The 18,941-nt window shown below is 41.3% G+C and overlaps 1 protein-coding gene across 1 annotated transcript; it reads left to right on the forward strand.

Annotated features, from left to right (window-relative positions):
- Positions 1 to 768: 768 nt before the first annotated feature.
- LOC104958274 (brain-specific angiogenesis inhibitor 1-associated protein 2-like) lies at positions 769 to 17,574 on the forward strand (the record flags this gene model as incomplete). Its single annotated transcript, XM_010785994.1, has 10 exons — positions 769 to 840; positions 3,236 to 3,373; positions 9,599 to 9,751; positions 12,483 to 12,725; positions 13,100 to 13,331; positions 13,881 to 14,082; positions 14,198 to 14,266; positions 14,361 to 14,514; positions 14,771 to 14,808; positions 16,507 to 17,574. Coding segments are annotated over 10 exons (1,386 nt in total), but the record flags the coding sequence as incomplete, so codon positions are not given.
- Positions 17,575 to 18,941: the final 1,367 nt, after the last annotated feature.

Here is an 18,941-nt window from a genome sequence, read left to right on the forward strand (position 1 = left end):
AAACCTGAAATTGAAAATCTGGCAACGCCCTCTTGGAAAATAGTGGGAGGGCTTAACATTCCTCTATACTGGTCTTAGGCAGGTCGTAGGCAGGAAGCTGTAAACTGGAGTCTGAAATTCAGTGCTACATCTGTACTTTCTCCGTCTTTATATGTAGATATTACTTTTCTCCGTTAATCTCCGTCACGTTGTTTCCAAAGCAACAACAACTTCCTGTCAACAGCGCTAACTCTCCTTCAAAATAAAAGCATGTCCATAAATAGGACTATTCAACTGCAACGAAAGTATCAAACACAATGCGATATCCTTTTCAATTTCAAAGAACACAAATTGGGTTACATTAACAAATAACTATAAAACAACAGCCCGAAAAATGGTATTCGGGACAGCCCTACAGCTGACTGACGATGTTACACAGGTGGTATAAAGAACATAATGAGAAGAGATTCACCGTTTATTCTGCTTTTATTGCTCTTCCTTCAGGCAGGGCAGTTTACAATCAAGTGACTGAATTTTGTGTCAGATAGCGCTGAATAAGTGACAGTGACAGTGATTTGCAAGCTGAGAGAAGCTTCACAGGCCGAGACTTTGTTGATAAAACATTCATTCAGTGACAGAGTAAATGAGAATAACCCTTGTATTTGAATAACCTATTTGTATATTGCAAACAACTTAATATGGATAACTTTGTCTCTGATCTCGGTCTCTAAGGGGACCCTCCATGAATGATTTGTTAATGCATTTTGTGTGTTTGTGTTTTCTCTCCAGTTGAAATCCTTCCACAACGAGCTGCTCTCTGAGCTGGAGAAGAAGGTGGACCTGGATTCTCGTTATCTGACTGTGAGTATCTGTGTTGACAGCCTCACTCCAATAGGGCACTCAATATTTAAGCACATTTTTACCACTTTATATACCAATACATCAAATCTACCAAGGCCTAATTTATACAAACATTTCACATCTACTTAATGGCTAAGGGTAAAATGACTAAAATAAAGCCCTCCTGGAGTGTGTGTGTGCGCATGGATGTGTGTGTGTGTGCGCATGCATGTGTGTGCGCGCATGTGTGTGTGTGTGTGCTTGTGTGTGCACACTGTGGAGCTGGTCTACATGTGATATCTTTAGAATGAGTGGGTTGCAGCCTGAGTGTAGAGCTGCACGTTGTTTTGGGGGATGGGATACATTGCCATTATTATGTTATGCTGTTAGAAGGAACACGTTATGAGCCGCTGCAGATTACTCCCATAAACGCACTCAAACTCACCTACAGTAATACAATATTGCGATTGGCAACTGAGAAAAGAAGATAGTTTCTAGGTTCTGGCCTTTTGACCTAACAGGGAGACTTATCAGTAACATCAGATGTTGTAATGAGAGGCTCAGATAAAAAACACTGGAATAATCCATTATGTTAGCTGTCAAAAACGATATACATATCATAATTATATTACATTAGTCTAGATACATACAACAATTTAGACATTGCTATGGCTGCATATCCTTGAGGTTTTAACATCCATTACTTTTAATGAATTTCATACAGATCTACCGCAGTGATAATAGCAGTCATTTTACTTCAGACTTTGTGAATTAATCATCAGAAAATTTGACTTCAGAAAGACTGAAAGCAAAGACTGAAGTGTGTGCTGTTCCCAGCGATGCTTCGCTCTTTGTTCTCCTTCTGTCTCGGTCTATCTTTTTCTTGTCTCACATAATGGCTTACGTGAGATTTTTACAACACTGAGGTCAGAATGTTGGCGTTAACCTAAAATTCAGAGATGAATAGAAGCATTTCTTTCAGATAAACCGAACAGGAAAAGAGAGATGCCAACGTGTATCTACTGTCCACTCTGTTTCTAATCAGATTTAATCACACTAATTATCTGTCTGCAGAGGTAGCCGGTGATTGAGAGTTGGGGTTACCGCCGCTGTAAACAAAAGTCAACAAGCTTTTGATTAGTTAATTAGGAGGAACACTCTCGCTCAATGAGACCGGCACTATAGGGATATTATCGTGTTATCCTTATTTCACCCTGCAAACTAAAAGCAACGTTTTCAATATGTGGAATTGTGTTTCACGTTACCATTACTAACTTTACTGTATGTGCTGGGGGTTTTCCACTGGGGGGGGGGAAGTCAGCTTCAGCTGAATAGCAGAGCCAGACGTATTGGTTTATTGCTTTACCCCTGCCAGGGAAGGAAAGCATGGATTATTGGGAAAGTGATGTGTGAATTATTTTTGTTTACAAAGAGAGCACCAGTGCAAAAGCATAGTTTGGCCTATTTTGTGAGGAACAATGTGAGCATTTAGACAATCAATAGAAGCTCCTGACCTGGAGAATGGACATTCCAACATTTATTTAAATCAATAGCTATTAGGTCACTAGAGATTTTCAGTCAGGCTCAGAGGTACAGATCTAATATCAGGTGTCATACATGATGGTCTTTCAGTGACAATAACCACTTATTTTTCGGACTTTCTATTGGTCCAAACAACACCTCGAGCACACCTAAATCCTTGGTGCCTTGCAGTATGCAAATGTGGTTGTTGAACCCTCATGCAGGAGCTCTCCTAAGCCAATTCTGCCTCGTGCAGAAACCACACAAGCTTTGTCGCAACAGACACTGTTGCCATGGCAACAGAGCTGGTTCAGCCCAGAAACAAAGTTGTTATTCTCCATAAATAAATAATTAAATAAGCAAATTAAATGAATTAAATAAATAAAAAACTCAGGCTGTAAAAGGATTAGGCCAGTTGTTTTTGCCTGTTCTGCAAATCACACATTTGGCATTTAGCTTTGCAGGCTGTTTTTTGGGATGGGAAGAAACTAACAGTGGATGTTTTTAAAAGACGTCATCAGGAGCTGAGTTGTTGCAAAACCAAGCAAAAAAAACAAAACATCTTGTAAAGAATCTTGTGAAATGTGTTTCTTTGATTAAAAAGATTGCTTTATGATGACGGAGCCTTCTTGAACACACCAAGAAGGAGCCTTCAAAACAATTCCACACATAAATAATTTAACAACTGTAAATGAAGTATATACAGCTGGTTTCAAGACCCTGTGAGATGTTGTTTCATACTGTAGTGAAATTAATTGAATCTATAAAAGCCTTCAGAAATAGGTTGGCAGAAATGCTGCATATTTTTCTCAATTATATCCCACCACCTGCCACTCAGGCTTTTTAATGTGTTGTCCTAAATGTGTGTTTGTGCTCTGCCTGTTGCCCCATGTAGGCTGCCCTGAAGAAATACCAGTTGGAACACAAGAACAAAGGGGAAAGTCTGGAGAAGTGCCAGGCTGAATTGAAGAAGCTGCGCAGGAAGAGCCAGGGCAGCAAGAACCCCTCCAAGTACGGAGAGAAGGAGATGCAGGTGAGCGTCTTGCTGGGGGATTTCCACAAAAAAGCTATTTATTCTCAGAATTAAACAATTAGGAAGAAGATGTCTCAAATTGAACTGTTAAAAATGTTTTCCAATGTGAAGGGCTATTGTTAAAGAAGATAAAAGGAGAGAATGCTTGCATGTGGGTGAATGTTGGATTAGATATGTATGAGTCTTGGTGCAAAGAAATGACTTTTCTCTACATAAAGTAAAGTGAATTTGAAAAACAGCAAGGCTGGGGGTGGAGGCAGTGGTGACGAGTTGCCCTGAGTGGGAAGGCAAATAGAGGAGGTTTGATTATAAATTGTGTGGCCGTGCCAATCTTTCACACATACGCCACGTAGAAAAAATATTAAAGAGAGATTTAAGATGATAATAAAAAGTATTAGTATAGTATTTGATATGCATTTACCTCAGTCAATAGTACAGTTTCTGTCATGTACAGAAAGTGTACATTACTTATACGCTAACACTATTAACAATATCACAATTTTCTTAGACTTTATATAAGAATCATACAGTATGTGTGTTTAGTATCATTGAGAATCCTTCTGTTCTGTTTTTATATTTTTAAATGTCTGTTTGTTAGGGCAGAACTTCTGGTTTTTAATAAGGTTGACAGACACTGAGAGTCATGTGAAATATATTATGCCTTTGGAATCTGCTGTAGAAATTGATAAATCTGTTTAGGAGTTTAAGTGTGTTTTTATTAACAAAAACCATGTAAATATATAACATTTTGGTAAAGGTGGTTCGGTGTTTGGAGTGAGTTTATGTAACTGCTTCACTGCATATGGATACATTGTTCAAACTTTTGTATCAAATATGTATCGCTACAGATTCAGTTGGCAAACATTCACAACTTGTCAAAATGGTTTTATGTCAAACCGGAGCAGTGGCATGATTCTCTGAGGGAACCAGGGATAGCAGTATGTGCTTTGGGCATCATCATTCCTGTGATTATTTCCATAGCAAAGCTACCTCCCTACAGAGCAGCTCAGTCGAAATGAATTTTGATGAGTTGCAATGAACCCTCGGTGTTGGACATAACTTAATTAGTTTTAGTTTATTAGGTTTTCATCTCTCGACCGCCTACTTGACAGGGGAAGTACTGACGGTTGTATTTCTCCACATAGACACACAAATAGCATCTCGGTGTGTATTAAACCTTACTGTTTGCTTTCCCTGCGGTAAATGTTGCTAATGTTTACAAGTCATGTACTCCATTGTCTCAGTCCTTTCGCCAGTGTCACTGTCAGAATGAGAATACAATGACTCAGGAGAATAGTGTGACGGCTGTTCCTTCACAATGAGTTCCTTCAAATCAGAAAGTCTGACAACCTGGAGGGGCGAGAACAAAAAGCAAACGGGTCAAGGCTTGCAGGGTAATAACTCAGCTGCTGTTGCTCTCATTGTTAGGTGTGGCTGCCCATGACAGAATCCGATCAATAACTGCACAAGAAACACATTTTTTACCTTCACTTAGGGATGCTATGTTTTGTAGAGTTCTGTGAGTTTTTACAATCCCACACACACACACACACACACACACACACACACACACACACACACACACACACCTCTAGCCTTGCCTGTCTGGGTTGGTATGACAGTGATGGTTGATCTGACAGCTGTGTCACATTGAGTTTGTTCCACTGTGTTAGGGATGCCATCATGCCATGTGGAGATGTTGCATGAAGTGTCATCTTAAGGCGTCAAAGAAGTGTGTGCAGTAGTCCAGTTTTGCAGGAGGCAGGGCTTGGGATGGGAGGGCTGTTAGAGACTTACTGGCTTAGTGAACTCAGTCAGGAATGGCAAGTTGTTGCATGTTCCTGAATGCCTCTTGTGTTTGATGATTAGACATCTGTAAAGAAGGGTGTAGCAAAGTGTAATGAACAGAAACAGGAATGCAGGATTAACTTTATTGCAAACCATTAAGGTATACATCCATATTAGTGGCCCATAGATGAGAAGCAATGTTTTGGACCTAGTGATAATTTTACATTTTTTTATAGGCTCATGAGTAGTGATGCAAGTTTGTCTTGAAAGGCCATTACGGCCCATCCACACAGCGGCGTGCGTTGAAGCTTGCCAGCGGGCGTGTCTGAAACGCGACTAACAACCAATCACATGAATCTCCCGCCCCTGACACACAAGCAACGGTTTGATTGGCCAGATCTGGTACTGGCATATGATTCGATTGGCTGACGCTTCTGCCGAGGCTTCAAAAGTTGAACATTGCTCAACTTTTGCAGCGAGCCACGTCAGCAAAGCTCCTCGTCGCTTCCCACAATGCAGTTCGGCGAAAAGTGACGTCACCCCATTCAAAGTGAATGGTGAAGCGTCAACGCACGCCTATGTGTGGACGGGCCGTTAGAGATAGCGGTTTTATCCACAGGTAAAACTGTTCCACATAAAATGTGGAAGTCACTATAGCAATTCCACCATGTGCATATTGGACATTGCGACTCTTACTGGGTCTGTATGACTGATCAATTGGGCCCATCTGCTCAGAGGGGGGAGCGCATCAGGCACAGGACTCATAACACAGTCAGTTAGCAGAGAAAGGAAAATCAATCTCCTTTTCTCATTTTCAGCCTGCTCCCTTTCACTGATCATATCACAGCTGTGGGCGTGTGAGTAAAAAGTCAAGTCCTGTATCAGTCCCCCGGGGAGAGCAACACACGGAGAGGAAGAGAGCACTCCCTCAAGAATCTGTGTTTAACAATGACATCCATCTGGAGAGACTTAGAAAGTGACCGACTACACCAATGTGGTCCAGGGTTGTGTTCCAATAGTCCCTTTAGCTTAGGAACCTTCCTAACCAAGTGAAATGACCCGGAAGTACGTCAGTGGCAGCCATGTTAAGTGCCATTGCAATTCTCCAAATGAAAGGAAAGGAGGTTTCAAACTTCCTTTATAACCTCCTTTAGCTTAGGAACCACTGGACCTCCCTTACCGAAAGGAGAGGAGAAAATGCTGCCCCACAATGCCTTACAGCCGCAGCATTTGCGTCACACAACAGTCGGCCGTTCACGGAAACAAACGATTATGACGGAGAAATGATATCATGAAAGTTACGGTGCTTATTAAGCATTTTAAAACGTATGTGGTAAGTTGCCAAAGTGCTTTGTTTTGAACGTTCATCAGTATTATAATCAAAAAGAGAAATATGAACGTTAGTTTTTACTGAAATGATCAAATAAAGTCAACATTTCACTGAGCTGTGTGGAGTTTGTTCAACTTTTAAAAGATGTTTGAATGGTGATATACACAGTGATAGGTGTTAAGTCCTTTTGAATTCTCCTATCCACTATCCCTTAACCCCGTGACGTTTCACTCAGAGGTCGAGGAATAGGAGATAGGGTTAGAATTTAGGAGCTGATTTTTGGATTATCGGAACGCAACCCAGGAGTATTTACAGAGATGGGTTCTGGCAGCACAAGGTAGTTGATAAAGTAAAGTTGCTAAGGCAAAATCAACTATTCCTCCTCCTCCTCCTCCTCCTCCTCCACCACATCTGTGTTATTCTAGCAGATGAGAGCAGCACCAAGTTTCTTTTTTATCTCCTCTCTTTTCATTAAAAAGTAAAGTGTGTCTGAGCGCACCCCGGCAGCGGTCACAGATGGCGGCCGCATTTCATTGATCGCTCGCTACCTTCCTCTCTCTCTCTCCCACTGCTCACTGTTGCTCTCCCACTTCTCTGTCCGTCTCTTTGTCTCTCTATCCTCCCCTGCTTGTCCTCCCTTTGCCTACAGGCTCTTTCACTGTGCCATCTCATCAATGGGTACAGACCCTGCCAAAATGCTAATCAGCTCATTATGTAGTTCAATGGAGTGGACCAAGGTACTAGTAGAAAGGGCTTTCATCTAGATAAAGTCCTTTACACTGCCCAGGCTGTGAATAAGAGCTCAGACGGAGATAGAGGAACAGAGGTCAGGATTCAGAATTTAATATCTGGAGATGTTTGATTAAGTTTAAGTTTATCCCGCTTGGTGTCATAAAATTGAAAAGCGATTCCAACCTGGATTCATACAAAAGCAGAAAAAGGTGTTGCAAGACAGTGCAGTAGATTAGCACTGACTAACATACACAGCAGATTCAAGCAGGTACTGAAGGTGCCTTTTTGTTTTGTACCCTGGAGCGATACAATGCAATCATTTTGATTTCCAAAGAGTGCTGATGATGAAGGAACAGAAGAGCAGACCTAAGCAGCTCATAACAAGCTTCACTTTGTTGAAGGGTGTGAATTCCCTTTCCCAGTACTTGTAATTACTAGAAGCTATATTAGTGTTCAGTGCAAAAATGTCATATTTGTGTCAGGGTTTCTCCTGTCCTCATTATGTCAGTGTAAGGGGATACACAGGGAGGCGGCTCTGCTGAAAGTCTGAAAGTGAGAACTGCATGGATGTGTTGCAAGTTTTTTTTCTTTATATTCATAACCTTTGCAGAGCAAGTCATACCAGCTATGATGTAACCTGAGGTCGCTCAGATATAATGGGGATGGTGTCTGCTTTGGCTTTTCCCACTGCACGCTCATTGTCTTGGGTTACTCTGGTGACCTTTTGAATGGATGGGAAATTGGGCCATATGGATTTGACAAGAGGAGCGGGCCCTTTACCTTGTTGAGGTGCAGTCAGCCCTTTAACTGAACGCTGTGCCAGTACTGAGGTAACTCACTGAACCAGTTTCAAAGCACTTAATTTGAGTTTAAGGTGCACAGAAAGAACAGAATAAGGTCAGGCTGCTCTCAGGAGAAAAATACGTTCATCATCCTTTCATCCCTGTCTTGCTGGATTTGACAACTTCGCTTTTTGGATTTGCTAATGGTGTAGCTGTATGTATTCTTTCTTTAAAATATCCTTTAGTCACCAAAATATTCCTCCAGACTTGAAATCTCAATGAACTAATCTTGTGGATGTTGGCAGTGGGGAAGTATGTCTTTGATGGCTACTAAATGGGATGCAGCATGTGCATGGGCATGTGTGGTGGCACCACAGCACTCAGACTTAACACATTACATTAGCATTTTCACCTTTCACCTTTGAGGAATCTAATAAAAAGTGTTCTAAAATGTACTTTGGTACTTTAAGAAAACCAAACCTGAGGAATTAGGACAAATATTCTCTCCAACGGCACAGACTGAAATAAAAAATGTAACATTTATATAGTTTAGGCTGTTTGTCTTTTCCATTTCCCGAATAAGGAAGGGACTGGAGTCCACAACAAATCAGATTTTGGATGATATGATATTAAATACATACATAATAAATAAATATATAAATAGACATAATAAACTTGAAACCCCATTCCTGAATGAAAGAGTTATTCTAGGTCAAATCTTGTCTTTACGCTATTTTTTATCGGCAGATGATACATTATTAAACAATGAAAATGAACGCAGTTAACCTACTTTCTAAAACGTTCATCAATCAACATGAAAACTCTGCTGTTTTGCAAACATGGTACCATGGCATGTGTTACACGTTGACAAAACACCTAAATGTCACTCCCTATTCGAATTAAGACTCCCTACAGCTCCTCACCACTGTCAACTACCATTTTGTGAGAGTGTGGTCAGTGAACTCTCTGAGACATTTCCCTATAGACTATAGAGACTCAGGCTAAGATAAACTGTCAGCGCTGGATCTCCTTCCCTTTCTGTCTCTGTCTCTCACTCTTATACTATACGTAAACACACCTATCATGTTGTTATTGTCCGACACGTATGTAAAGAGGATTTGTGGATTTTGGGTGCCATTCATAATTGCCTTGTCTCACTAGCACTCTGGAGGAAAAACCAAGCCTGAGAAAGTTGCTGAATAACACTTTTCTCCTCACACAACCTGTAGCACCAGGGTGCACTTAAACCCTAATTGCTCCATCGGAGATGTGCAGTGATTGGCAGTACAGCACAGAGCTGGACTGAGCAGCTCCTTAGTGTGAATGTGTTAAATTGTCTGTACGTTAAGCAGGGTCTTTTTTTTAAAGTTATGAATATTATGAGATGGGGCCATTTTCTCGTCAGACCTCCTGTCCATCAGCCTTACCTTCTCAATCTGTATGGCATTAAGCTGTGGATGACTTTCGACGTACCAGTAACCATAAAGTATTTGTCGATCTTTTGATACAAACACCAGTATGTTGTGATTATTATTGCACTAGTCCGTAGATATTGTATCTAAAGTTCATGCGTCATTGTGTGTTTTTTCCCAGTTTGTGGAGACCATCAGCAGTAAGCAGACGGAGCTAGACACCTTCATCGCTGAGGGATACAAGACAGCCTTGTCTGAGGAGCGCCGCAGGTACTGCTTCCTGGTTGACCGCCAGTGTGCCGTGGCCAAGAACAGCAGCGCCTACCATGGCAAGGTGAGTGTCACATGACCACCAAGAATATTGTTTTACCATAAGGAAATGATAAGAAGAGACGTGAATGATATATCAGGAGAATAGATGAACGTATTTTCCAAAAATGGCCTTTCAAGTCAATACTGCTGCTTTAAAGTCTCTGAAAACAAATGATTACTGACTTAATAAGCAAAAGAAATACTGAAAAGAATGTGTATGGATTATTTATTAAAAACTTTATTGAGCTTATATGCTTCATCAGGACAGTGTGGGTGGGTTTTGATTACATTGTGTTGACAGTGATGAAAACAAGCAAACAACACCAACTGCCATCATATTTTGATTAAGACACTTTCTCATCTACACCTACTCACCCTTCACCTGCTATTTATTGGGTCATAATGTAGCTCTGTCTCGGTGCTTCTCATTGTTTTCAAGATTTGCCCTAGCCCTGCCCGCTTATAATCAATGGGAAGAGGAAAAGATGAAAAGGCAAATAACAAAATATCTCTTTTGAAATGAGCAAACCTTTCTGAACTTAACAGATAATAGTGTGCCTACTGTATATGGTTCGAATTGCTCCTAACATTAAACTGATATTAGTCAGGGGGTTCTTTCATAAAGCTGTGCACAGAGATGATCTGAAATACAGCAAGAATTTGTGTTTCCTTCAATTATTTGTTAAATCTTCGAAAATCTGTTTGTGTGTTTTGCAGTGACTAACAGTGGCCCAGAGTGCTTAACAAACCAAGCGTATTGAGAAAACACATGCAAATAGAGATGACACTAGTAAACATCTTCACCAATTCGACAGCCATGCACCACACATCCTTTAAAGAAAGCTCTGCAATAGGGAAACACACACAACTGTTTCCGGGGGAATATAAAAAAGTGATGCACACAGCTGTAGCGTTTGATCTTGATGAAGCCTGCTACCTGTAGGTCGTCTTAGAAGAGTACATACATGCGTATTATTATTATCAGTTTGATTGCATGATTCAGAAATCATTGCAGATATCTTCCTTTGGCCATATTATGAAATCTGAATCATGTGATCATGCTTAGAATAATAATCGTCTTTAACATTTCCAACAACTCTGACAGATAATCCACTTCAATAATTTAATCAACCGGAAACCATGGCAACAACAAGCCTGTCGTAGCCATGTGCATCACTTTTTAGTTGCCCCTGGAAACAGTTTCTGTTGATTTCTGAGCATTGTGCAGTGTGTTCATCTATTTAGCACTGCTATTTTAAAGTCCTGTGCATTTGTCATAATGTCGGTAAAGATCTGTTTTCATTTTCTGTTGTTGTCTATCTGCATGGGTTTTCTGAATGTGCGTAGCATTGAGTTCAACATGGTTGTCATTACTTTTGTTCTCTCAATTAATCAGGAACACATTTTCTGTCCTTTTTGTACAAAAGCAACATGTGCAGAGCTTGTTGGTCAAATTATAGAATTGTACACTATTGTTGTGTCATTTCTAGCCTACTTACCCCTAACTGTCAACATGTGGACCATTGTTCAGCAAAAGGAACATAATAGGAGACATGTATAATTCAAAGTCACATTATTTCCACAGCTCACAGGGGCCTCTTCATTTTAAAAATGTATTAATACTGTAGACAATTCCCTGCTGACTGGCACATCTGAAGCTGTAATCCATCACTGCCCCTTCGTGTGTCTGGTCACCTTTTTGTGGAGAGAACTGCCTCACATGTTCAGATCATCGAAAGGCATCGAAATGATGAATGTAGAGAAAGATGGGTTGAAATCAAAGAAAAACAAACTGTTTCTCACCCATTTTGTTTACAACAATCACTATTGAATGTTGTTATACCTCCTTGATATTTCCACATTGCTGCTGACATTTAAAGCAAATAACCGTTAAATCTGAATATATTCCACTCTGTCATACCATCAAATGTAATGGAGCATTATTAGCAAGGGTTTTGTTTGAATGCTTGTTTTTGTCTGTGTGTGCTACAAATGTATGACTGTCCATTTGCCAAGAATTTGATATTCTTGGGTAATGAAGTATATCAGTCTCCTGGGAGTGTGTGTGTGTGTGTGTGTGTGTGTGTGTGTGTGTGTGTGTGTGTGTGTGTGTGTGTGTGTGTGTGTGTGTGTGTGTGTGTGTGTGTGTGTGTGTGTGTGTGTGAGATGGAGTGTAGTCATTAATCAGGATGGGGGTGTGCGTAGGAAGAGTTCACCTTCAGCAAACTGAAGAACCCTCTCCAGTGTGTGTTTGTCAGCGTAAGATCGTGTTTGTGTTTGAGAGGGAGAAAGATATGAGAGCTTGAAATTAGCACATACAAAGGGACAATGTTTTGTGTGTGCATGAAACTATACGTTAAAGACACAAATGTGTTGATTGCTGATCATCCATTACTTCTATGATGGTGGAAAGAACAGCCGTGTCCACAGGCTGTGAGAAGCTGCAGTGGGCAGCTGAGTTGTATGTTCGTCTGTCCCACTGCCTCACCCACGCAGCACATTATCATAGCTTTGCAAAGGGCATTGGTCAAGGATACAGTTTGAGGAAAAAACTGTTGAGAACTGAATGGTTTTTTTTGTTTGGAGAAAAGGAGATGCAACAAAGAAAAAATAACTCGCTGGTCACAATGCAGCAACATCAATCAATCAAAACATTATTACAGACTCCGGGTCCAAATAAAAGACGAGACATTACATAGATAAATGTATCACTTTTTGTGTGTGTTTCTTCAACCTTTTCTTCCTACTTCAAGGGTAAAGACCTCCTGACCCAGAAGATCCCAGTGTGGCAACAGGCCTGCTCAGACCCCAACAAGCTGCCAGAGAGGGCCATGCTCCTGGCCCAGCAGATGGGCTCTGCAGGCCTTGGGGGAGCAAGCCCCCTCCATACTTCCAAATCCAACTTGGTCATCTCAGACCCTATCCCCGGGGCCACGCCTCTTCCTGTGCCCCCAGAGCTGGCTGTTTTTATGAGTGGTGGCCTGGGTCACCAAGCGGTGAGTTAAGAAAATCCGTGGGTAATAAAAATATGTTTTTATGTATACTTATATTATTAAGGTTTGATTTCTCCTGTGTTCATTATCATCATTATCATTATCATGTGTTTATTGTTTACATTTCGTGTCTGTCCATTTTTATTGTGTGTATAACTGCAAACACTAAACTTAAAAAGAAACTGTCCTTATCTTCATCGAGAGAACTGAATTACAGTTCTGGAAGTCAAACAGTCACTGTTTAGTCTACATGTCATGCTGGGCAGCAATCAGCTGACACACTTGGATGAACACTCCCTAGACTTCAGGTCAAGTTTCAACGTTATGCCATTTAGACAGTTTATTATTCATTTTCTGTATATGCTTGTTTTTTCCAGAGGCTGATTGGCCCTGATGGTATGTCCATGGTAAATGGGACAACAGGAGCCCATGGGGAGGAATATTGGACTGACGGAGGGACTATATCCGTGTCCCAAGTCAGGCCGGCATCCCCCCAGACCCAGCCACCGGGCCAGGCCCAGGCCCAGCCCCAGAGACAGGTCAGCGATGTCTACTCCAACACCCTTCCTGTCCGTAGGCCAGCCCCCGCCAAGAATAAGAACCCCGTGGGTAAGATATCTGCACACTGCTACACCTTTATTAAAAACAGTAGTGCTTGCAGTAAGAAAATCACAAGTGGAATATTTGATTGTGGCTCAAACCTATTCCTGGCTTAAAGATACAGTGAGGAACATTTTAATATCACGTAAATACTTAGGTATACGACTTTATGACTAAACATTACTAATGTCTATGCTAAAGAACAGTGATGGAGTTGATAGCTGCTGCTCTAAGTGTCACAAAGGAGGAGAAGGGTAGCAACAGACTCAAGCCGCCTTTACAAGAAATGTTGGCATGAGACAGTCAACCAATCATTTAGTCTTGTTTACGTGATTATCCCTGACTCGGATTGATGTTAACAAATGCAATTCAGAAGCACAATGAGAAAATGCTAAATTTAGAACAAATGCCCGGTTGCTGTCAGTGCCTACAAAATACATATCATCAATCTTATCTTTAGTTATAACTGCGGACTCCAGTTATCCAGAGCATCTGGTACTCTGAACTCTTAATAGATTTCATGTCACTGACTACTGTCTCTGTCTGCAAACACTGAAGGAGAGACACGGACTCTGCCCAGGTCCAGTTCCATGGCAGCAGGCCTGGAAAAGAACGGGCGTTCCCGTGTCCAGGCCATCTTCTCCCACGCTGCAGGTGACAACGGCACCCTGCTCAGTTTCTCTGAGGGAGACGTAATCACCCTGCTAGTGCCTGAGGCCCGCGATGGCTGGCACTATGGAGAGAATGAGAAGAACAAGATGTAAGTGAAGGATTGTTCATTGCCTGCTGTGTCCATACTGTGACATTGCTTACATATTTGTTCCACATGTAGATCCAGTGAATGAGGAGCTTAACAAGGTGCTCCCTTTGTTTAGGCGTGGCTGGTTTCCATTCTCCTACACACGTGTGCTGCCTGAAAGTGACAGTGAGAAGCTCAAAGTGAAGTATGTAGCATTTTTCCATCATTACCTGTGTGTCAATTTAATGAACCAGAAGGAGACCTCGTCTGAGGCCTTTTTTGTTTGCCTGCCTAACCAGCTTGCACCATGGGAAAAGTAGCAGCACAGGGAACTTGTTGGAGAGTGATGCATCGCTGCCCACACCTGACTATGGCCTGACTGCCCGACTGCTTGCACAGAGCCTCGCTCAGACCCGCCCGCGCCCCTACAGCATGGCAGCCTTCGGCACACAGGTAGGAACAATTTAACGGAATGTGTAGTATCCATGAACTACACACAACACTTGTTACTCTTGCTCACTTAATTTGTAGCCCCCATCTGGTTAAGCCTTGTGTTGCATAATTGGATATGAGTAATCCTGCAGTAACTGTTAGGGGGACTTTTGCTCAGTTTCTGCTGCCACCTAGTGTTTGAATGCAAGTATGGCAGTTTTTTTAATTTTAGGCCAACAAGCACACAAAGTAAAACATTTTACTCTTATCTTTTCAGCCTGCCATAGAGGATTATGACGGCCGCTTTGCCACAAGGTAAGTGCTGTTTCTACCTTGCCGTCTTAGTAATGACTAATATGACTGCTGCTAGCATCTGAATTCTTTCATTTGGATAGCTTTGGAAGAAGTGACTATCAGAAGAAGAGAAGCAGACCCTTAAATAAATAACATTTCACCTGAGTAACTGCATGCTGGAACACTCGAGAGACAGCAAGGCAACTGCTTAACATACTGTAGCCAGATCAAATGAAATGCTACATAAACAATCAACCACATTAGTGTACATTACAATTATTCGATTTTATTTTTTTTCAGTATTTCTGTAAATCAACATTTCTTGGAGCCATCTTTAGATTACCTGTTTTGTCTGACCAACAGTCCAAAACCTGAATACAGATCCAGAACAAGAGACAAATGATTGGACAGAGACAGAAATTAGTAGAATTGTTATCAAAATTGTTCGCTATTCCTTTTTTTTTTAGATTGTATATTTAATTTGTTGACTAAGAATTTCAAAGCTAATGGGGAATATAGTTGGGATCTGGATTTTGGTGTAGTGTTAACATCCCCACCTCATGGGATCTATCTGTCTTCTTTTTCGTTTCCTCCTTTCTTATATTCACTTGACTTATATTTTAAATAGCTCTTTAAAGCAATAATTGCACTCTAGGGGAACCAGTGTCTTAGTTTACTCGTGGCTCAGTATATTTTCACAGTTATCCTATCGAATCCTTGCTGACTCACCAGAGTTGTGACTTTTTTGTTTCTGTCCAATCAGGGAGTACATCTTTGTGTGTGTGTGTGTGTGTGTGTGTGTGTGTGTGTGTGTGTGTGTGTGTGTGTGTGTGTGTGTGTGTGTGTGTGTGTGTGTGTGTGTGATAAAGAAAGAAATCGCCAATGTACAATCATATTGGTGTTTGTTGGAGTACATGTTGTGACAGTAGACTTCATGCTGATCTCATCTCAGCCATCACTGCTTGTCAGCCTGGGGCTTTTCGGCCCCAGTGTCAAGCTGTTATACATACTCTTGTCTGCTCTGAATGTGTTTTTTTCTGTATCAGTATTGTGAGACATCACTGTGCTGCAGGGTGTATTCACCCCACCAGACTAATATAACACTATGTCCCTTCAGCTAAGGAGATGACTTGATTTTCTCATCAACACACAGTAGTACTTTTCAGTGACAAACATTCACTAAACTGCATGAAATGGGCAGTAATATCAAACCAGCGTAACATATCTGGATTCAAAATTGTTGATGAGGAAATTGGAAGTTAATCTTCCTGATCATGGTAGGGGTGTTTGGAGTTGTAGGTGTAGGTGGGGCAAAGTAGATTTCCAAACCCCACCTACACCAAAACTCTACCCTGCCTCCTTGTACCTGTCTTGTCTTTCTCCATTTCCCTCTGAGTGTGTCCGACCTGGCAAGCTTCCTTCTCTCTTTGTTCCACAGTGACAGTCCTGATGGCAAATTGATTTCGACTGTGTGAGAACAGACATACAGACAGACACAGACAGCTCCGGATAGCACAGGGGCCTCTTCCTCCCCATCTTTCCCTCCTCTTAGCCTCCCTCCTGTCCACTTGTCTCCACCTCTACCTCCACACACGCCCCTTCTCCAAGTGGAAGAGGCCAGTTTCATCCCTCCTTTCTGTCCTCTCTTCCTCCTCGGGTCCCTCCTTTCTTCCTTCCGTCCGTCCTGGGTGCTGCTGCTGGTGGTGTTGGTGTGGACAGTAGCGGTTGGTGGGTGGAGGATTGCGTTGAGCGAGAGAGCCCGAGCGGGGCCCGCCTGCTCGGCATGCAGCGATATGGACTCTGAATACTCTATCTCTGATCACAGTCCACCATCACGGACTGATCTCTCAAGAGACTGCCTTTGCTACTGCTTGTCTTTCATGCATGTACATGGTTGTGTCATTTTGTCAAACTAAAGGACATGTTCATGTACTGTACAAGTGCCAAGACTTCAATGTCGTTGTACTAAAGCCACTGGCTGAATGGCCTTTTCTAAGCACACGTGGGCCCAGTATAATGGAGTTCCCACCCGGCAACACTTGCTCAAAAAATAGCTTTTTACAAAGTAAGGCTGTGCAGCAGAATATTTCTGTTGTGAGAGATCCCGCAGGTGGCGCTGTGCTTCCTTGTGTCAGTGCTAATTTTCTGTCCAGAGAGCGTGTGTCATATTTGCCTTACGTCGCTTCTTTTTTTTCCTATTAAACAAATACTTTATCTGCAATGAGACACATTTTCAAACTGAGCTTCGACAATATACAGTATATAGATATATAATAATAATATATATATATATTATTTCCTTCAGTCCACATAATTGCACGGAAATATGATCATTGCAAAAAACATGTGTTCATATCAAAAGATTTTTTAAATGACGACCATTAGCCCCACAGAAACTTGTTAAAAAAATGCCTCGCTGGTATTTCTTTTGGAGCTACAGTGAGTTTGGAAGGTCTTTTATCTTCTGTTGAGTATCCTCCATAACAGCTGTGAATTAGTTTTTAGGTTAAATGACAACCACGGCTTTTGCAGCTCTCAGTGTTATTTATGATTGTATTCCCTGAGTGGCTATGTAGTTTTTGGTCTTTTCTTTTAAAAAGTATTGTCCTTGTAAAAAAAAATAATATTTCGAGAAACAATGAGAAACTACTGATTAGTTGAAGTGTTTATCTTATGCATGCTGTGGAGGAAAACCAGAAAATGTGATACTGAAATTGACCTTGAATGTATGGTGACTTTTTACAAAGGTATTCTAAATAAAACATATCTCTATATATTAATAAACAATCTGGTCTGACGAGAAATCTGTTCTGTCAGTGACAATTACATTCTCAGTTTTGTAATTTTTTTTTTTTACATGTTTCAAAGTCAAATGTTAAATGTTTTAATTTTTTTTTTTTCTTTCAAACCTGCGACATTTTCTGTAAATCATTTCAGGCCACAGCTGTGTTCCAAGCATGCAGTTTCATCCTAATCCCTCCCCACATAACACCTATAGCCTCTGTAGTGCTCTCTGTGTCACTGTAAAAACTGAATCAAAAGACTGTCAGTGTGTGTGTGTGTGGTGTTGTGTACAAATTGTGAGTATGTGAACTCTGCCTGCCTCCCTTTCCCCCCAATTTTTAGTATTTTCTTTTAGGTTTATAGATGTGATGATGCACATATTTTTGCAGACCCATATTCAGAGCAGCAGCCTGTTGATTGCATTGGTAGTCAAATGTCCACACCAAGGCGAGCTGCGGGTACTTTTCCTGACAGAATTTAGCATATGAACATCTAGTATGTGGCATGTTTCGCATGAAGTAGATACTTCTGTTTTGCATCCCTTATTTTAATCACATTTAACAGTTACACTTGTGTCCATATTGCATCTGACTAACCAGCAGTGTCGTTAAAAAAATGTGACCCATGCATGATCTGAGCCATTCAAACCCAAAGGTTCTCTTTACCTTCCAGTTTGGGTCCAGAATTGTCCCGATTCTGAGGGAACAGGACCTCCGTAAGTCACCAGCCTCCATCGCCTTTCAGCCAATCCCTTTTCTCCTTTTATCTTCTCTCTATTACTGCCTGATTCTCTTGCTGCTGTCATTGGCTGTCTGGCTTCAGTAGGTTGCTGGGAATCACTGGTCTTACTGTCCTTTGACCTCCAAGGATGTGGCAGCAAATATTCTGTCAGTCCAGTAGGGGTTTGGGTTGTAAAGGAATTCACTTATTATTATTATTATTATTATTATCATGTCTGTCACAATATCATAAACAGAAAACTAACCCTGCGTGCATGCCTATAGCAAACCTTTTTGTTCTTTTTTCCCCCCTCATTTTTTTGTTTTATCATCACATGCTTGCTTACAAACTCACAGTATACTGTTACTGTTTGTTCAACTCATTGTAAGAAACAAATCTATGGGAAGGCAGTTTTCTGTGGGTGTGGTTAGCTGACCATATATCTCTGTAAGTTCTGTCGTGTCTTCATCCTAACTGTCACTGTTCCTTGTCTCACCCCTCCTCTCCCCACAGTGATCGTTCCCTGGAGGTCTACCTCCGGCCCACCTTCACTGATGACCGATCCACACCCATCTTCTACTAGCAGCCTGATGCCCCATTTTCTACAAATGAGCCCTTTTTTAAAGGGGAGAGGGAAAATGGCCAACGTT

The sequence above is a fragment of the Notothenia coriiceps genome, unplaced genomic scaffold (genome assembly GCF_000735185.1).
Source record: "Notothenia coriiceps isolate Sejong01 unplaced genomic scaffold, NC01 NC01_scaffold00028558, whole genome shotgun sequence".
In the NCBI taxonomy this organism is placed as follows: Eukaryota; Metazoa; Chordata; class Actinopteri; order Perciformes; family Nototheniidae; genus Notothenia; species Notothenia coriiceps.